Source organism: Durio zibethinus, chromosome 22 (genome assembly GCF_047325235.1).
Source record: "Durio zibethinus cultivar Kanyao isolate XHJ-2024 chromosome 22, ASM4732523v1, whole genome shotgun sequence".
NCBI lineage: Eukaryota > Viridiplantae > Streptophyta > Magnoliopsida > Malvales > Malvaceae > Durio > Durio zibethinus.
This window is the reverse complement of record NC_143183.1, coordinates 21517061-21538794: the sequence shown is the minus strand read 5'-3', so window position 1 is coordinate 21538794 and position 21734 is coordinate 21517061. Positions and strand designations below refer to the sequence as shown.

Here is a 21734-nt window from a genome sequence, read left to right as displayed (position 1 = left end):
AAATGCAATGCATGCTATGTAAATGTTGGTTAATTAATTCTCATTCAATTGTGGTACTCAAGTTTCTCAAGCTCTTTTCTTGGGCCCCAAATCCCTCAATATTCAAGTACTAGGACTAAATCAATGTAACTTTTAATCATTTTCCTCATTTAATTCTCATCTTCTCTTTTTCAAGAAATCTCTTTCCAAATTCAATGTCCTTATCAAGAACTAAACATTTCAAATTTGCCTTTATCACTCTCAACCTTTCCAATGTAATGTAAAAATCTTTCATGCTATTATTCATTTATCAATTATTATTTCAATCTCAAAAAGCATGAATGCCTGCACACATTTCCTCCATTATAAGGTATTGAAAAGAAAGAATAAGAATGGCTAGGAAATAATTAACAAAAGAGACACACAAAGAATAAAATGAAATGTCTTTTATTAGCAAACTTGGCCAGTTGGAAAAAGAATTACAAAGTGTATATGGCATCAAAGCCCAAAAAATAAACAATTCGACATCATGATAACATATCTTGAAGTCTTTTTCCAAAAATTCAACCACCCAATGCACTCAACAACTTAGAGCTTCTCAAAACATGCTAGTTTTTTTGCTAATGAACTTTCAAATTTGATGTTGTATTCTCTTTATCTAAGCTACCTTTTCAGGTTTTCAACTTAGATAAACCCCTTTTTGACTCAAACCGCCCTTTTAGGGTTTTCGCCTTGAGTCTTTTTTTTTCTTTTTTTATTTTATTTTTTTATTTTTTCTCAAGCATAATACTTCTTCACAGCATCAGAATTTATAGGATGAGATAGACCATTTTCATCCATCTCAGTCAATATCAACGTTTTACTAGAGAAAGCTCGTTTCACGACATATTGCCCTTCCCAATTCGGAGTCCATTTTTCTCTATTATCATGTTGACCTGAGAAATTCTTTTCAAGACTAACTCCCTTTCTTGAAAACAATGAGGTCAAATCTTTTTATCATGAGCCCTCATCATTTTTCTTTGATATAGTTGATCATGGCACAATGCTATCAATCTCTTTTCTTTGATGAGATTTAACTGTTCATAGTGCTCTCGAATCCATTTAGGCTATTCTAGTTCAACTTCCTTTAGAATCCTCAAAAATGGGATCCTCAAAGATGGGATCCTCAAAGATGGGATCTCTACTTCTACTAGCAATACAGCTTCCATCCCATAAACCAAAGAAAATAGAGTTGCTCTAGTAGAGGTATGCACTGACGTTCGATATGTATACAGTGCAAATGGTAACTTTCATGCCAGTCCTTATAAGTATCAGTCATCTTCTCAAGAATTTTTTTTATATTCTTATTAGTTGCCTCAACTGTCCCATTCATTTTTGAATGGTATGGCACCGAATTATGGTGCTTGATCTTATACTGAGCACATATTTCTTGCATCATCTTGCTATTCAAAAATTTGGTATTATTTGAAATGATTCTCTTTGAAAATCTGTAACTATAAATGATTTCTCTCTTTATAAACTTACAGACTATAGATCGTGTCACACTTCCAAATGATGCTGCTTTCACCCATTTCGTGAAGTAATCTATCATCACGAAAATAAACCTATGCCCATTAGAAGCTTTTGGGGTAAGAAGACCAATAACATCCATGCCCCACATAGAGAATGGTTAGAGTAGTGCCAAAACATGTAAAGCAAATGGCAAAGCATGAATCTTATCAACATAAATCTGGCATTTATGACATTTTTTAGTGTAGTCAATACAGTCGCTCTCCATTGTCAACCAATAATACCCTGCTCTTATAATCTGTCTTACCATCATATGTTCATTGGCATCTGTCTTATATATTTCATCATGCACCTTCTCAATAATTTTTTTAGCTTCGGCCTTATTTACACACCTTAACAATACTTGGTTATGGCTTCTTTTGTAGAGAACATCTTTATCCAAGAAGAAACTCATAGCTAGTCTTTAGATGATCTTTTTATCATTTTCAGTTGCCTAGATAGGGTATTATCGATTTTTAATGTACTATAAGATATCATAATACCAGGGTTTTTCATCATTTTCCTCTTCTACATTAGAGCAGTGAGCCGGTATGTCCTTGACATCTAACCGAATAGGTTGAATGTCAGCACTATCATTAATTTCAACAATTATTGGTAAAGTAGCTAAGGCATCAGCAATCAAATTCTCTTCCCAAGGTAAATGATCAAATTGAATATCTTCAAATTGCTTGATCAACTCTAGGATATACTTGTGGTATAGAATGAGTTTCAAATCTCTCGTCTCCTATCTCTTTTCAATTGATATATAACTAGAGCTGAGTCTCCAAACATTTTTAGTATTTTAACTTTTCTGTATATAGCAGCTTGTAAACCCATGACACATGCCTCATAGTCAGTGATGTTATTTATGTAATTGAAATTTAACCTCGCTGTTATAAGATAGTATTGTTCTTTTGAAAAAATCAAGATTATCCCAATTCTATGTCCCAAGGTATTAATAGCTCTATCAAAATACATCTTCCAATGGTTCTCTTCATGCCCTTCTTTTTTCAGTTGGGAAATAGTCATCAAATCTTCATAAAAAAATTTCAATCTCATTGGCTCATAATCCTCAACAACACGATCTATGAGAAACTCAACTATGGCACTCTATTTTATTACTTTCTGGCTTATATTTATGATATCATACTCTAAGAGCATTACTTATCATCTAGCAATTCTTTTAGACAGAGAAGATTTCTCAAAGATGTATTTAATTGGATCCAATTTTGCTATGAGCCAGGTGGTATGATAGAGCATATATATGATAGAGCATGTATCATATATTGTTGGCTTGTCTTCCCTTAATTTCCCAGTCTTCTATTTCATAACCAAGACCCAATCTCTCCCTATTGTCCATTATTATCAGAGGCTCCCTTATCCCTTGTAAATTTTTACCCAGTCCTACTCTAGGATACCAACCTTTATTAATGATCTGACACATCACTATCTTTGAACATTGTTGGCTTTTAGGTCCCTCACCACAGAGTTGACTAACTCAAAGGATTGGTAAGAGCATTACATTGCTTCTTCAGTAGCTTTTACATATGGAGTATTCAAAGGTTGAGTTACCAACATGTCTTCTTCTCCAAACACTACCACTAACTGACCTTCCACATTGAACTTAATATTTTGGTGCAAGATAGAAGGAACAACCCCTGTCATGTGAATCCATGGCTTTTCCAGCAAACAACTATAAGATGAAGAGATATCTATTACTTGAAACTTTACATTGAAAGTGCATGGCCTAATTTACAAGGGCATCTCTATGTCTCTTAAAACTTCTTGTCTAGTCTCATCAAATGCTTGGACAACTATTTGGCTATCCTTCATAAATGAGTAATCAATAAGTAACCTTACCAAAGTTGACATAGGCATGACGTTAATAGCAGAACCATTGTCAATGATGACCTTGGCTATAATATGGCTCTTACACTTGATAGTGATATGAAGAGCCTTTATGCTTCCTTTTCCTTCTGGAAGAATCTTATCATCACTAAAGGATATGTAATTTGGCATGACCAGGTTTCTAGCTAGGTGATTCACATACTCAACAGACATATTGTGTGTCATGTATGCCTGGTTCAGCACTTTCAGCAGGGCATTCCAATGTGGTTCTGAATTCAATAGTAGTGATAATAATGAGATTCATGCTGCCATCTTATTTAATTGTTCCACCACTGAATATTCAATGTGTTTTATTAGTTTCAAGAATTCACAAGTTTTTTTTTTCGACACCGACTTCGGGCAATCCTTTCAAGTACCACTTTTGGGTTATTCCATTTTTTACCTACCTTGGTCTTTTCTTTTCTAGCCTTCTCCAATATTTTTAGAGTATAGCATCTTTCACTTTGAGTGATGCCCCCCACACTAGTTATATTGGTAGCATCAAGTTTAGAGACATTCTTTTCTTACCCTTAAACTATTGTGTCACAATTGTATTTCCATGGTACAGCCCTATTGCTCTTGTAAGGGAATGAAGCAGGGACTTTAAAAGTTATTGGCCTGGGAGTGAACTTGTCTATGGTTGATTTTGGCCTATCCCTATAGTAAATTGTTAACAGTTTTGAAAATGGTTTAGATGGCTGGTCGGTCATAGATGTTCAACATTTTTTGAATTGTCCCTTTCCTCATAAAATTCAATCTGGTATGAATCTATAAGCTTTTGTACTTCTTGGTAAAATTGTTCATAGGTTTCAATAGAGTGACCAGATGCCTCACTATGGTATTTACAATTTTCACCTACTATATATGCTCTATGATAAGTATATGGACTGACTGGTTATATCATATCGACTTTCCATAAAGCATCAAATAGCTGGCCGAGAAAGGTCTTAATTTTTATCACTTTATTTTTAGTTGACGATCCCACTCCTTACTTAGAGCATTCACATTATGATTTGATAAATGATTGCCACTAATGTTTGGTGTAGTTACCCCTCTTGTATCAAAATTGATCATTCCATCCTTGATCAATTATTACACTTTGTATTTCAGGGCAGTGCAATTCTCAGTGGAATGGCCAACAATCTCATAATGATAGTTACAATGGGCCGTGGGATCATATCATTTGGGGTATGATGGCTTGGGTGGGTCTACTCGATTAGAAGCAATTAGATGATTATTATAGAACTTACGATATAACTTCATATAAGTCATGAGAATTGGATCAAATATGAGTTTTTCGTAAGTAGTTCGTTGCTCTTGTGAACCACCCATTAGGCTGGCAGGATAAGTTTGAGGTCTCAAGGGAGGTTGAACATTGGAATTGTATGTGGTAGCCAGAGGCCTGAAAGAGGGTTGGTAAGTCTGATGGTAGGATGGCTGTGGATTTGGTTGGTATAGATACAAAGAAGCATTATTCACAGTGGAATAATTTGGGGAGTAACCCTATGGTGTATAGGGTTGATGACCCCTAAACTATTGTCCATCAAAGCTTACAGCTTGAGCTTTAGTTTTTTCTTTATTTGGGGCTCTTTTAGTGGATGCCTCCCCTCTTTCTAACTTGCCATTCTTGATGGCACTCTTAATAATTTTACCAGAGATCACCATGTTAGTAAAATTTTTTGTTGCATTCCCTATCATCTTTTCATAATAAGAAGATTTCAAGATGCTGACAAACAACACTGTAGTTTTTTTTTTAATTAGAGAAGGTTGCACTTGAGAGGCTACATCTATCCACTTCTGGGCGTATTCTTTAAAGGATTCATTTGCCTTTTTCTTCATATTCTACAAAAATAAACGATCAAGGGTCAAATTTACGATATACCGATATTGACTGATAAAATCATGAGCCATATCACTTCAAGAACAGATGTAAGTTCTGTCTAATTGAACATACCACTTAGTAGCAGAGCCAATAAGGCTATCCTGAAACACATGCATTAGTAGTTTTTCAGTGTGAGCATAGGCTACCATCTTCCGACAATACATGGTAATATGGGTCTTTAGGCACTTTGTACCATCATACTTATCAAACTTTGGTACTTTAAACTTTGGAGGAAAAACCACATCTAGGACTAAGCAAAGCCCAGCAACATCGACAGAATCATAAAAACCAATTCCTTCCACAGCCCATAACCTTTGTTCTAGCATACTAATCTTTAAGTCTTCCTGAGATTCTACTTTTACCTTTTCTTCCTTTTTTTCTTTCATTTCATCTAGATAAAAAACTTAGATCAATTTTACTATCTTTTCAGTAAAGATATGATTCACATAGCTATGACAATGCCCTGGATTAGAGGCTGATGGCATTCTAGGATATGTAAGATATGTGAACTGCTGTGGTGTGACCTCTTATGTAGATTGGGCTTGAGGTGGACCAAAATCAGGTGGATATAAGGGGTTAGTCACTTCTTATGATGGAGGATCTTATTGGCTTGTGTTCTCTTCTATCCCATTTCCTTTGTTTAACTTGTTGAGAGTATCCAGAATCTTACTCAACTTACTTTTAAATTGTTCCTGGGCTTTTTCTATCTTTTTAAGTCGATGAGAATTTTTTTGCTCCATTTGTCTAGTTCTGGCTCTTGTATTGTATCAATGAGTGAGGTTTCTAGTGGATGGAGCTATCCTTGAACCTTGAGTACCATAATTGTATGATTATTAAAAATTATTTATTCTATATATGATATGTAAATGTATGCATGAAATATACTAATATTTGCCACATCACCATTATTGATAAAAGAAATCTCTATTTGAAACTTTATTTAATAAAATTTCAAAATTACATCCTAATAAAGTCAAAGTAATATTCTAAAGTCCTAAACATCATCTTTTATTTCTAACGCCTCACTATAAATTTCCTAGCTTGTTGTTAATGACTTTGTGCCTCGTCTAGGAAATCAAGCAATTGTCGCCCATGAGCTCCTACTAGTTGCACCATAGCCTTCAAACTTTTTATTTTTTCTTCCATTTCTGATGCTTTTTCTGCAGCAATGCATATCTGATCGAACAAATGCCTTAAGTGCCTTTGTTTTTTTGTGCACATGTCTTTCCATAGCTCACTCTGTTGAGCTTGTCTTCTACATTCATCAGACAAGGTTTCTACTTGTATTGTGTGTCGATCCACTATCTCTTGTAACATTTGGCTATGTCTATATGCCATAGTAGTGGCCTTTTGTTTTTCCTCTACCCTTACTTTTAGTAATTCATTTTCCTTTAAAAGTCGAGCAAGCTCGGGTGTAACTGATGAATGTGTCATGTCTAGATCATTAAATAAGGCTCTTCACTGATCATTTTGCTTTGTCAGGCTCTGGATCTTCAGTTCTTGAAACTTCAAACTCTCTTTTATTTCTAGCTTCAATTGCTTATTTTCTTGTTCTAACTTGTTCTTCTTCGATTGGAGTTTTCTCTTAACTATTTCCATTTTAAGTAGAGGATCTTGAAGAATGGGTTTTGGGGGATGCCTTAATTGTTCACTAGGAAGCACAATGTCTTTTTCCCTAATCGTATGCCACACACTATATTCTAGGGTGACATCATAAGTAAGCCTCCATTGATTAACCCTAATGGTTTGCTTCCATGCCTTTTTTATTCTTTCGACCATTCCATATGCCCTTTTATCAGTGAAAAAAAATTCTCACCGATTAAGTCCATAAGTTTCTAAAATGAATTGTTCACATCTGGATTATCTTCTCACCAAAGTTGGGGTATAAGTAATAGCACCCCATAAGCCTAATAAAAACACCCATGGCTGATCTTCATAACTGTATAACACTGTATCATGACGCATCCAAGGTGCTCTCCAAACAATCCCTTAAATATCAAGGGCTCAAAAGTAAGAAACCCATTATTCTTTTGACTTTGCTTGAGGCCATGTTTTGCAACAAAACTCCTTGATGCTGGAACGAAGGTATGGTTTACGAAATTGACCTTTTTTGCATTCAATGTGACTCTTCATCTATACATACAGTAACTGTAGGCACCCATTGAATCGACCTTTACCATTTATGTGGCAAAAGTTTAGAGAACGAGTGGTTTCTGCTAAAATGGTTGGTGCTGCATTGACCTGGTATGCTAACTGATCAACAAAGTCTATCACTGTGACATTGGCATACTCGATGGCTTTTGGGAAGATCACCAGCCTATACAGAGCTATAGCCATAGCCACTAACCTTTAATCATCATCTATATGCCCTTGGATGAAACCACGTAGAAAACTTCATGGGATAGCCTTACTTTCACCTTTTATCTTGACACATGCATCAACTTGAGGTAAGCTAAGTCCAAGCATTTGCACTAGCTTTTTATGATAGCCCACCTTATTTGACCAGTAGATCTTGTTTGGGTTTGGCAAGTCAAAGCAAAGTAAGATCATATACTCTTCAATTGTGCCACCATATTTGCTTCATTGAAGATAAAACATCTATAAGAAGGACCCATAATTGAATGATGGCTTTAATCAGATTATTGTCTGCATCCACTTGGAGCAAGGAAGTATGTCTTCATATATGCTCTCAAATGCATCTTGCCTTGTCCTACTCATGCATCCCTAGATACTACTTAGGTCGACTAGATCATTTTGTTATAGCTCGAGATGAACTCTTTCAGGCAATGACGAGATAAACCCTTCAGGCAAACAATTTTTTTATTTTTTTTTACCCTTTTTTAACTTGATTTTCAATTGATGAGCAGACTCATAATGAACTGATGTGAACTTTAATTGCATTTGGCTTTCCATGGATGTAAATGTAAGATCTGGCTTATCAATAACTGATATGTGACAAATATTTCCTATATGAGAATGATGCAAATGATAATGTTAAAATATAAATATGAGAATGATGCATATAATGAAATGATAATAGAATGAAATGATATGGAAACGTTACAGATGCACAGAATCAAACAAACAAATAGGTTAGATAACTAATATACAAATTATTCCTTATTGTATCATAATTTTGGGTTATATTTATTAATGGTAAGAATGGCTCTATCTTAAGGCTAGCCACTTAAAGATGAACTATATGGAAGGTTAGGTGATTTTGACCACTAAAGGTTCATAAATTGTTCCTTACATCATCGTCCATCATAGACTAGTAAGGCAGTCTAATCCTCACCCATCATAGGCTACTAATGAAAAAGATTCAATTTGAATGGAAGTATTTCGCTAGCCATTACGGAGATTATCATCTCACGAGAGCGTAGGTACTTTACTCCCTCATAGGAGGGACGGAGCTCGGGTGTAGAACTCATGTAATGCAAATGCATTTGATATTGTGTGTGAAGGAACACATAAGTTCATGCCCCAAAATCAAATAAAAGATAAAAAAGGAAAGATGTTAATAAACACTAATCATTAAAACCATTAGACCAAAGAGTAAAATAAATTCAAAAATTATGGCTTGACTCTCTAGCATCCCCAGCGGAGTCGCCAAATTGTTATAACATATAGATTTGAAAATCAATAGCTGGACTTAACAAATGAATGGAATCACCACTAATCTTTTTTACTAGGTGTGATTGGCCACCTGAGGAATCTATTATTTTAAGGAACTCTTAAGCTTGACTAAGGGTCCGTAAAAAATATGTTTGGGTCTATTAACCAGAACAGGGTTTGGGAGTCGGTTACATGTGAAGATGGTTATAGCACCCCTACATGCCCATCCAAAGGATGGTACCATTTTTTTTTAAATTTATCCTAGGATCTTGAGTCTAATGGTTTCAAATTTATGTTAAATATTGAAAATAATTTTTAAGATTCTCCATCAATATGGTAGAATTTAAAAAAAAATACTTCATCACCTCAAGAGTATTCAAGAATCCCATTTGATATCTTGAAGAGGCTTCGTCGTCGAAAAAATTTTTGTTAGTGTTATTTTTTTGTTGAAAATATATATAATTATTCCACCATTTAGGCCAAATTAGAAATATTTTTTTTTTTGAAATTTCTAAATTTTTCATTATTTGGGCCTATTTAAAAATTCTTCTATTTTATTATTTTTTTTCTTAGAAAAAAAATAATATGACAACTATTGAATTTCATTTAAATTATTCCACCATTTGGAACAAATTTAAAGAAATTTCTCACCTAGAGATTTCTTAAAAAATTTACCATTTGAAATTTATAAGATTTTCATCCTTGGATAATTATCAAATATTTTCAATCAAAATTTTTATTTGGAAAAGAATACAATTACTTATATTGAAATTTCATCTAAATTATTTCACCATTTGGACCAAATTTAGAAAACTATTTCTCACTTAGAGATTTCTTAGGAACTTACCATTTGAAATTTCTAAGAATATCATCATTGGGTAATTCGTATTTAATTCCAAAATTTTTTATATTTTTATGTTTTTTATATTTTTAATTTTTTTGGTTTGAAAATAAATATTAATTATTGTTATTGAAACTTTATCTAAATTATTCTACCATTTGGGCCAAATTTAGACAAATTTCTCACTAAGAATTTTATAAAAATTTACCATTTGAAATTTTTATAAATTTCATCATTGGATAATTAATATTTATTCACAAAATTTTTATTTTTATTATTATTTTATTAAATTAAATCTTGCAAAAATACTAAAAAAATAAACACATAAATAAAATAAAAAAATTAAAAAAATTAATTAAAAAAATACCAAAAAGAAATGGCTCGGCTCGATTGGAATACGGCTCGGTTTAAGGTAGAAAAAACAACTCAAAAGTGCGACTCAAAGACTGAGCTCAGCTCGACTTGGCTGGAGTGGATTGGCTGAAACACGGGTTAACAAATCGAGTCGTGATCGGGTCGGGTTAGCTTAGACAAAAATGTGCGAATCCTGGGTATTTACTAACGTCCAAAACGTCATCGTTTTACGTTGGTATATAAGGCTAAAATTCAATCTTTCTTCAGATTTCTCTTTTTTTTTCTCTCTCTTCTTTCTTTTCTCTCTTTTTTCTCTCTAGAAAATTTTAGAATCCGGTTGAATTTCTATCGAAATCTAGAAACAAAAAATCGAAAACTGAAAAATCTCATCAGAAAATTCAAAGTTGGTCGAAAAAGTTACTGGAAAATTGATTGAATTTTGGAAAATTTTCAAAAATTTCCAAAAAAAAAACCAAAAATTCAAAAAAAAATCCTAAAAATCCTCAAATTGTTTCTACTCTACAGAACCCTTTTTTTTGCTTCTATTTTCTTTGTGTTGTGTGTATCCTTTGTTATGTTCAAGCCTATATTTATAGGCATTGATCAGAAGAGTTTCTGATCAATGCCAATTTCTTCTTTGATTGGGATTCAAGATTATCGATCCTTGAATCCCAGTCCAACCCTACCACCCAAAATTTTTGATAATTTTTCATCATATTCTAGAAGAAAAGAAAAAAATTATATATAAAAATTAAAACAAAATTTAGAACAAAGAAACCAAGAAAATAAAAAATAAAAACGAAAATAAAAATGAAAATAAAAAATAAAATTAGGCAATCTGCCCCATTTAGACCAGGCCCAATTGATCCGAGCCTGGACCAAACTGGGTGTCTACATCTAGAACCTTTGAAAATTTAAAAAATCTTATGAATCTAAAACCTTTACGACTCTGGAATCTCTATGAAACTTGAAATCTTTGTAAATCTGGAATCTCTACGAAACTTAGAATCTTTGTGAATCTGGAACCTTTGAGAATTTTGAATCATTTACAAACTTTCAGAATCTTTGTGAAACTCAAAATTTTTGCAAACCTTTACAAATCTTAACTTTTGGCGAATTTTGAAATCATTACGAATTTTTTGCGAATCTTGGAGTATTTGAATTTTTCAAAATTTGTTATGGAACCTTGTGAATTTTTGTAGTTTGTGGTCCTTTGAATTTCCAAATTGTAAATCTTTGGTTTTCAAGCTAAAATTTTTTTGGACCTGGGTGAATGGATGTCTTTTGACATTTCATATTTAAAGTTTTTAAAGTTGTTTAACCTCTGTATAGAGGAATCCGTTTCTTAATTTAAAGTTGTTTAGTCTCTGTATAAAAGAGCTCATTTCTTAATTTTAAAATTGTTTAGCCTCTATATAGAGGAGCCCATTTCCTATTTTAAAGTTGTTTTGCCTCTGAATAGATAAGCTCATTTCCTAGTTTAAATTTATTTAGCCTCTATATAGAGGAGCCAATTTCTTAGTTTAAATTTGTTTGCCTCTATATAGAGGAGTTTAATTTGTTTAACCTCTATTTAGAGGAACATTTTAAAATTTTTCGAAAATCCCACTCTTTTAAAATTGCTTGAGTTGAATCGGACTCAATAGTTGTCTATGTTTTTGCATTATATTTGTTGTCTATGTTTTTGAGTTATATTTGTTTCATAGGAATGTGTAAAGAGAGATAACTGTAGACACCTCATTTCGTTTAGGGCATGCATCCAATTTCTTGGTTTCAATTTTGTTGAGATTGTCAGGTATTGAGCCTAATGTATGTTACTTTGATGTAGGCTTTGCCCTAACAAATATTTTATTTTTCTTTTTGCTTGTTTGTTTTTTTTTTAATCAAAAACTAAATAAATAAAAAAAGGAAAAAAAGAAAATCAAAGAGAATTACAAGAATCAGGCAAAAAGAAATTTTTGGAATTTTTTCTTACCTTGCATGAATTAGAAAATCAAATAAAAAAGGATTATAGAGCATCAAAGCTAGGGTTTTTGTTAAATTAATTTTACCTAAATTAAAGAGCTTTAAAAATTTTTTGAAAATCTTTGACAATTAATAAAACCCTAAAATTTTTTACTATAAAATCCTTATAAATTGTTCTAAGGCAGACAAAGAATAGGGATGGAGAAAAAGATTTTACGAAAACTCTTAAGAAAAAAAGAAAGAAAAATCATTCAGAAAAAAAGAACGATTTCTAGTAGTATTTTTTTTTTTTAATTCTTTGCAGAATCTGAAATTGTAAGGATTTATTCTAGTAAGCTGTTCAATATAGCCTTATAATTCTTTCCAATCTGGAATTGTGAAATTGTGAGAATTTATTCTAGTAAGTCATGTAGTATTTTTTTTATTTTTATTTGTTTAACTTTTTATTTATTTATTTGATTAATTATCTATTATTTTTTAAATATATTTTTATAAAAACATATTTAAATAAAAGCCTTACCAACATATTAGAAGGAAATCAATTTTTTTAAAAATAGAGTTTTACCAACATACTGGAAAACATTATAACTTTCTTTTTATTTAAAAAAATAAAAATAAAAGGCCTTATCAACAAATTAGAGGGCTAATATTTTCTCAAAATAAGGTTTTACTAACATATTTGAGAGCCTTATAATTTACAAAAAAATCAAGTTTTTTTTTTTTTTTAACTAAAGATTTCCTATTTTATTTTGCATAAAATCCTACCAATAGATCGGAGGATAATTTTCAACAAAAAGTCTTATCAATATATTGGATGACATTTTTTACTATAAACTCGATTTATAGATATTTATTTCTAAAGCAAAATTAAATGAATCCGACGATGAAGCCTCTTCAAAGCGTGATAAATAGTTTCCTTGAGATAAAGAAATATTCTTAAATTATTACAAACATATTGGAGTAATTTAGGGAAAATTTTCAATATTAAATTATTTGGTAAATTTTAAATATGTTTTAATGTTTGGATAATTTTAAAATCAAGTTGGTACCATCTTTTGGATGGGTGTTATAAGGATGCTATAACTTTTTTCACGTATAATCGTACTTCCGAACCTAAATTTTGGTTTTGTGAACTAGGACCTACTATTTAGAGATATCTAAGTTAATATTGAGACTCTTTTTTAAATGGGATAGATTCTGTCAGGTGACAAATCATACCTTAACAAAAAAGATTAGTGACGATATTTTTAATTTGTGTCTAGTTGTAGGTCACAGATATATACGTTATGACAATTACCTCTCATCAAATCCTCATCTCTACAACTAGGTTGCTATTAGCTCCTACTTGCTGTTCTTCATGGCAGCTAAGTTTTAATGTTGTGATTTTCGTATTTCACTTTGGGTAATAAGAGTGGTGGTCTCTCGCTATGATCTTCTGTGTTTTCACTGTAATAAAAAGATAAGTTTGAGTTGCATTATATCTGATATATGAAATGAAAAACATGTACTAGAAATCAAGGTTGTACTTGATATTGGTATTCAATTTGCAGTTTTCCTACAAGATTTTGCAAATTTTCTTTTCTTTCATAAATCTTTTGAGTTGACAAACACATCTTTGTTGCTTTTAGAGAATATTAACTGATTGTTTAATCGTTATAATTACAATTTACTACATACCAACGAGTCCCTAATAGACCAAGTACTTGAATCCAAGGCCTTCTGTGCTTAAAATATTAGAGTTCTTTCCTTTTAATCCTCTTTTGATGTTGACCGCTATCAAGATCCATAAATTTGTTCTTTATAGTAACCTTGTCTGTTGTATATTGAAGAATATGTAAGATCAGTACAAAATCCAGAATCAATTGCAAGTTTTATTAGGTGCTTAATTTCTAGATTAATCTTTATTCTTACTCTATAAATACAACGGCTTCAAGTTCACATCTCCACACCTCAAAAATCTCCTTGCAAAATATCAATCAATTCTATTTTCACCCCTCCTCTGATCATTTCCCAAATCACAAGTAATCATGGGTGTTTTCAGTTATGAATCTGAGGTTGTTACTTCAATCCCACCAGCCAAGATGTTTAAGGCTTGTATCCTTGATGGTGACAAGCTCATTCCCAAGGTTGTTCCTCAGGCATTTAAGAGTGTTGAGTATATTGAAGGCAATGGTGAGCCTGGGAGCATCAAGAAAGTTACTTTTGGAGAAGGTTTGTTAATTTTTACATGCAACTAAATACTTTGAATAATATATTGAAGTAGAACTTACAAGTAAAGTTCCTTTTTTTCTTTATTTGTGGAACAAAAGCCTAATATTTTCCTTTCCTCTTGCAGGAAGCCAATTCAATTATGTGAAGCAGAAGATAGAAGCACTAGACAAAGAAAATTTTGTGTATAGTTATAGTATAATCGAAGGAGATGCTTTGATGAACACTCTTGAGAAAATAACTTACGAAACCAAATTAGAACCCTCTGCAGCTGGGGGATCCATATGTAAGACTACTAGTAAATATTACGACATTGGCGACTTACAGCTCAAGGAAGAGGAAATCAAGGCAGGCAAAGAAAAGGCCTCGGGAATGTTCAAGGCTATTGAAGCCTACCTCTTGGCAAATCCTGAAGCCTACTAGAAATCCCAATATTGAGAATTTGAGATAGCATCCACTTCAATGATCATACAATGTGGAATGCAAATGTACCTTTTTTTTTTTAGTTTCTAGTTTTAGCAGTTGTTGGTCCATATGACCTTCATATTGCTAATAAGAGTTCACAGTTTGTCCTGACTACCAGGAAGCTTGAACTGAAAATGTCAACTGCCAGTAATAAATAAAGGAGCATCGAATGTGTTTAGCTTTAAATTAAAAGTTGTTTTGCGATCAAGCTATCCATTGAAAATGATGAGTGCATTATCTTCATCTTTCAAGATTTACTAGTTATATATCCTGAACATAACAAAGTCAAGTTTTAGAAGAAATGTGAGACTAATTCGGACGCGTAAACTAGTTCTTTTTGGACATTTTGTCCGAAAAGTTAGAAATTCGTGATTGTAGTTAAATTGAAATTAAAATTACATGATAACTTTTACGAGATCGATTAATAAAAATTCTTTGTTTGAATGCCAGGTAGTACGAACAAGGCAATAAATATTGACGTCCAATCTTGTACCATAACTTGACTTTATGTTTCGTTTGTTTTCCTTTTGCCTTTTGCTTTTCAGGATACTTGAATGAAATTTAAATTTAAATTTTAATATTAAACACACTAAATTCAAAACTTTTTTCTTAATTCCATGAAAATTAATAACACTAAAATAATTTAGAATGGCAGGAATATATATATACACATATTCTTTTAGTTTTTCTTTTCACTAAGGATAATAAACTAGAAAATCAAAGTGGCCTTTGCTAAAATCAGAGTTCAACTAAATTAATTTATATAATTATTTTTAATATTTCATAAGTTTAAAATTTAAATTTCATACATTTTCCTTCTCTTTTTACTGCAACTGCTTTTTTTTTTTTAAAAAAAAATTGCCTTCGTCTTATTGTATTGAAATTTTGCAGTCCGTTTTGATGATAAAAGGCCACACCGTCAAATGTAATTATTTCTTGATCCAGCTTTTCTTTTTGTTAGGCAAAAAGTTTTAATCGAATTAAGTTAGCGGAAATAAAATTAAATTATTAATCAATCACATCAAAAATAATAATTTAACTTAATTCGACCCAACTGACCTACTTCCACGACTGAGAAAAAAGATCTAATAGTTATAGAGAATTACAAATATATATCAAATCAATTTCACTTGCTATAATACTCATAGATCTTCTCAATCTCCTTTACTCATATAGAGTATTCTCAAACCAAATAAATACATACTGCACCAATACACCATATCAATGTGCACTCTCAATTTCCTCAAGTTCACTCACAAATATTCAAATATACACACCAATAAAACATAAATATCCAGTAGCTCTATGAGATGTCTATCTCATAAAATTTTACAACTCTCTTGCACATTTTTCTCATACTTAACTCTATTGTAGACACTTAAATTTGTCTGTGTGATTTGTTTTCTTTTTATTAAATGTTATAAAAACAAAAAAAAAATTAAGGAAGTTTGGGGTGGTCGAATTTGTCTGGGAATATTTCTTTGAATTATAAAGTTTAGGTTAAATTAAAGTTTGAAGTTTGAATTAAAGGGTAATTGAAACTCGTTTTAGTTTAGGGTTCTTATAATTTGAAACTCTATAAATACGAACCCAAATTCAATAGAGAGGGATATAAAGAAAAATCAAGCAGTAGGTAGAAAAGAAATCTGAAGACTTACGAGAGTTTAGATTTAGGGAAAACAAGAAAAAGGGGAATCAATTTAGTCTATGGGTTTTTTTGGCAAATTTAGGGAAAATCTAGGTTTCTGAAAAAATCTGGGAAGTTTTTTGGGTTGTTGAAGTTTTCGATCAATTTCTCGACGAACTTTGAAGTTTTTGTCCTCATTTTATAGAAATAATTGCCTTGGTCTAGGTTTTGTTGGGGTTTCTGGCCGGTATTCAATAGCTTCTTAGAGAGAGAGACAGACAAAAGAAAGGGAAGAGAGGAAAGGGATCGAGAAAATCTGAGGAAAAAAGAAAATTTGGGCTTTTATATTAGAGGAAAACGATGTCATTTGGATCAATTAAAATCCTTCAAGATCCGCATGCCAACCCAACTCATAGCGTACGATTTGTTTTAGTTGCAAGTGTTGAGCCATGACGTAGAGCCGAGCCGAGCTTGTAGCCATGCCCCTCAAGCGATCCTTAATGCCTTAAGCCACATCCTTTAAGCTAAGCCGATCCAAGCCTTCCTCTTTGGTAATTATTTTATTTTAATTTTAATTTTTATATTATGTTATTTATTTAAATTTCAAATGATTTTTTAATTTATAATTGGATTTTTTATTTTACTTGTAAATTTTATTTATTTATTTAAAAAAAGAAAAAAATATTTTTTTAATCTTACCAATTGATTGTAGGATTTTAATTTTCAATTATGAATTTTACCAAATGATTAGAGAATTTCATGATGAATTTTAATAAAAAAAATTATTTATAATCTTACCAAATAATTGAGGGATTCAAATTTTTGCTAAATTTTACTAAATTATTGGAGAATTTAATAACTTTGTTTTTTCTTTTTAAATTTTCTTAAATAGATTTTCAACAAAAATCTCACCAAATGATTGAGGGATATGCGTTGATATAAATCTTATCAAACAATTGAAAGATTTTATTGATTAATTTCAAAAACATAATTTTTTAGAAAATATGTTAATGAATCCGATAATGGAGCCTTTTCAAAGTGGGATAGGATTCTTCATGAATACTCCTGATGTAAAAAAATTATCTAAAATTGCTACCAAATTATTAGAGTAATTTCAAGAATAATTTTCAATATTAAATTTATTACGTAAATTACAAACAGGTTTGGATAATATGAAATTAAACAGGTACCATAATTTGATGGGCGTTGTGAGAATGCTATAACCTTTTTCACACGTAATCATACACTCGGATCTAGTCTTGATTTCGTAAATAAAAAATTTACCTTTTAAAGATATCTAAGTTAAGTTTGGGATTTCTCTTTAAAAAGAGACAAATTTAGTTAGGTGGTCAATCATACATTAATAAAAAAGATTGGTAGTAACTCCTAAAGTCAGGTCTAGCTATAGGTCTATAGATCTATACGTTATAACATCTATAGAGATTTCACATATTTATAAGCATATTAACTTACCTATCAAATATCCTTGTTTTTTTTGGAATTTTTCTTTTGTAAGTTTTTTATCCTTCAAGCAATATTTAATCAATATCAAACAAATCTGTTATGAGATTTGAATCACTATTCTGAACACTTTTTTTCTTATAGATGTCTAAAGGTTAAAATATTGAAAAAATTCTTAAATTTTATTATTTTATTTAAATTGACTCTTATAATTTTTCTTGTACTTAAATAAACTTTTATATTTTGCCATACTGCCAAATAAACTTTTATTTCAAATTTCTATTGCAAACATTTTTTTTAGTTCTCTTTAATCATGTAAAAATTAACTTTTTATATAAGTAAAGGTTTTATTTCAAACATTTGTGATGGTGAGAAACTAATGTCATACATGTATTATTATGTATATGTTAACGACTAATTTAAGTATAAATTAAATATTAAGAGTTTATTTAAATACAAATTAAAAGTTAAAAATTTATTTGAGTATAATAAAAGTATAGGAGTTTATTTAAATAGAGTGATAAAATTCGATTTTTTTTTATCATTTTAGCCATATCTAAACCAATTAGTATCATAAATGCTAGAAATTTGATTGATTATTTGTTTAGGGAAAAAATAGAAGTACTTAATTAAGCATTATTATCCATGCAATTAGTCAAATTTGAAGTTCCTTGTCAGCACATTTGATTATTCCCTATAATTTTCTTTCTACATAGATGTAAGAATTTTCAATAAAAAAATCTAGCAAATACATAGCAAAGGAATTGGAACAAAAATGACCAATTGGAGATTTACTATGAAAAGTTCTCATGCAGGATGCTTCCTTTGACTCTTGCAAATTCTTTGAAAAGCAGTGACTATGTTGGATATATCCAAAAAAAAAAAAAAAATGAAGAAATTAAAATTTTCAGCTTCAAATGCAGTCTATAAATACCATCTAGTTCTCTGTTTCTTCCCCACACCTCAAACAATAAGTTCATCATCCTCTTTTCTCTCTTTCTGTATTGTTTAATTTTGAACATTTTCAAAATCCTAGTTTAAATTTCAATATAATTTAACTTAATATATTTTATTATTCAGTTAACTAAAAAATTAACCTAACTAACCGAATTAATTTGAGTTGGTTAATTTTTGAAATAAAAAAAAATTCAATTTGATTAATAAAAATAAAATAATATAATTTGGTTAATTCGGTTTTAGATAATTCGATTCAAAATTAATCAAATTAACTGAATGAATACCTAATGGCTAAAAGCTGCAAATGAATCTAACTTTAAAAATCTTTTATTAATCATTATAATTACAATTTACCACATACCTATGAGTTCCTAATTGGCCAAGCATTTGAATGCAAGGTCTTCTGTGCTTAAAATATTAGAGTTCTTTCCTTTTAATCCTTTTCTGATGTTGACTGCTTTCAAGATCCATAAATTTGTTCTTTATGGTAAGCTTGGCTGTTGCATATTGAAGAATATGTAAGATCAGTACACAAACCAGAATCAATTTTAAGTTTTTTTAGGTGCTTAATTTCTGGATTAATCTTCATTCTTTCTCTATAAATACTACAGCTTCAGGTTCACATCTCCACACCTAAAAAATCCCTTTGCAAAATATCAATCAATTCTATTTTCACTCCTCCTTTGATCATTTCCAAATTAAAAAATCATGGGTGTTTTCACTTATGAATCTGAGGTTGTTACTTCAATCCCACCAGCCAAGATGTTTAAGGCTTGTATCCTTGATGGTGACAAGCTCATTCCCAAGGTTGTTCCTCAGGCTTTTAGGAGTGTTGAGTATATTGAAGGCAATGGGGAGCCTGGGAGCATCAAGAAAGTTACTTTTGGAGAAGGTTAGTTAGTTTATACATGCAACTAAATACTTTGAATAATATATTGAATTAGAACTTACAAGTAAAGTTCCTTTTTTTTTTTTATTTGTGGAACAAAAGCTTAATATTTTCCTTTCCTCATGCAGGAAGCCAATTCAATTATGTGAAGCAGAAGATAGAAGCACTAGACAATGAAAATTTTGTATATAGTTACAGTATAATTGAAGGCGATGCTTTGATGAACACTCTTGAGAAAATCACTTACGAGACCAAATTAGAACCCTCAGCAGGTGGGGGATCTGTATGTAAGACTACTAGTAAGTATTACACCATTGGAGACTTTGAGCTCAAGGAAGAGGGAATCAAGGCAGGCAAAGAAAAGGCGTCGGAGATGTTCAAGGCCATTGAAGCCTACCTCTTGGCAAATCCTGATGCCTACTAAAAATCCCAATATTGAGAATTTGAGAAAGCATCCACTTCATACACTGTGGAATGCATATGTGCCTTTTGTTTTTTTTAACTTTCTTGTTTTTGCAGTTGTTGGTCCATATGATCTTCATATTGCTAATAAGAGTTCACAGTTTGTCCTGACTACCAGGAATCTTGAACTGAAATTGTCAACTGCCAGCGATAAATAAAGGAGCATCGAATGTGTTTAAGCTTTAAATTAAAAGTTGTTTTTTGATAAAGCTATCCATTGAAAATGATGAGTGCATTATCTTCATCTTTTAAGATTTACTAGTTACATATCTTGAACATAACAAAGTCAAGTTTCAGAAGAAATGTGAGACTAATTCTGACACGTACATTAGTTCCTTTCGGACATTTTGTCCGGAAGTTAGAATTTTATGGTTGTAGTTAAATTGAAATTAAAATTACACTAATTCCATGAAAATCAATATATAACACTCAAATAATTTAGGACAAAGGGAATATATATATATATATATTTATATTTATACTCTTTTGGTTTTTCTTTTCTCACTTATGATAATAAACTAAAAAATCAAAGCTGTCTTCATCAAAATTAAAGTTTAACTAAATTAATTTATATAATCATTTTTAATATTTAATAAATTTAAAATTTAAATTTAAGATATTTTTCCTTGTCCTTTTACTGCGACTGTTTGTTTAAGAAAAAAATTGCCTTCATCTTATTATATATTGAAATTTTGCAGTCTGTTTTGATGACCAAAGGCCATATCATCGAATTTAATTATTTCATGATCCAACCTTTCTTTTTTCCTTATAGATGTCTAAAGGTTAAAATATTAAAAAAAATTTAAAATTTTATTATTTTATTTAAAAGAGACTCTTATAATTTTTATTGTACTTAAATAAATTTTTATATTTTGATTTATAACTAAATAAACTTTTATTTCAAGTAACTATTGCAATTTTTTTTCTAGTTCTCTTTAATCGTGTAAAAATTAGCTTTTATATAAGTAAAGGTTTTACTTCAAGCATTTGTAATAGTAAGAAATAGACATCTTACATTGAGATTAAGGGAAAGTTGAACAAAATCTTTGAAGCATTGGGCAAGTTGAATAAAAGAAAGGTGATAGGATAAGATATTTCACGTGACGTTGGTGATCTTCTATATCTTCTGGGTTATAGCCCATATCAGACCCAATTCACTCCAAGCTTTCAATCACAATAGTTTTCATTTTCGACAGACTATAGAAATGCTACCTGCACCTAGCAAAGAGAATATCCAAAGCTACAACAACCTTGCCCTTGCTAAAAAGTTAGTTAAATCGATCCAAGTTCCTAATTTAGCCATCCTAAAAGAGAAATTGAAAATGGTTGAGGCTTTGGAAGATTCAAAAGTTGATTACAAGATGAGCATGTTCGAGGAGAGACTGCTAGTTGTTGAAAGGATAGATTTTTATGGCTCCATGAATGTTGCCGGCCTTTGTTTGGTCTTAGATGTTGTGATTCATTCAAAATTTAAAGTTTCAGAGTTAAGAAGTACGATGATCGTAAGTGTCCAATAACTCATGTCACCGTGTATTATCAAAAAATAGCTACTTACAACAGTGATGAAAAGCTATTGATGGATGTATTCCAAGAT

General features: G+C 31.0%; 2 protein-coding genes across 2 annotated transcripts; both read left to right on the top strand.

Moving 5' to 3' along the window:
* The first annotated feature begins 13844 nt into the window (after nt 1-13844).
* Nucleotides 13845-14725, top strand: LOC111307552 (major allergen Pru av 1-like). The gene is made up of 2 exons (XM_022905577.2): nt 13845-14282; nt 14407-14725. Exons 1-2 carry the CDS (start codon nt 14099-14101, stop codon nt 14700-14702), a joined length of 480 nt encoding a protein of 159 aa, XP_022761312.2. The 5' UTR covers nt 13845-14098; the 3' UTR covers nt 14703-14725.
* A 4772-nt stretch (nt 14726-19497) lies between these two features.
* LOC111307493 (major allergen Pru av 1-like) lies at nt 19498-20298 on the top strand. The gene is made up of 3 exons (XM_089751488.1): nt 19498-19681; nt 19807-20031; nt 20198-20298. Exons 1-3 carry the CDS (start codon nt 19498-19500, stop codon nt 20296-20298), a joined length of 510 nt encoding a protein of 169 aa, XP_089607614.1.
* The last annotated feature ends 1436 nt before the right edge of the window (nt 20299-21734 follow it).

What these genes read in the sequence shown, in the direction of transcription:
- LOC111307552 (XM_022905577.2), top strand. Translation starts at nt 14,099, where the DNA reads ATGGGTGTTTTCAGTTATGAATCTGAGGTTGTTACTTCAATCCCACCA. An exon ending in GAAAGTTACTTTTGGAGAAG is followed by an intron (nt 14,283 to 14,406) that starts GTTTGTTAATTT and finishes TTCCTCTTGCAG; the next exon opens with GAAGCCAATTCAATTATGTG.
- LOC111307493 (XM_089751488.1), top strand. Translation starts at nt 19,498, where the DNA reads ATGGGTGTTTTCACTTATGAATCTGAGGTTGTTACTTCAATCCCACCA. An exon ending in GAAAGTTACTTTTGGAGAAG is followed by an intron (nt 19,682 to 19,806) that starts GTTAGTTAGTTT and finishes TTCCTCATGCAG; the next exon opens with GAAGCCAATTCAATTATGTG. An exon ending in GGAAGAGGGAATCAAGGCAG is followed by an intron (nt 20,032 to 20,197) that starts GCAAAGAAAAGG and finishes TTGTTTTTGCAG; the next exon opens with TTGTTGGTCCATATGATCTT.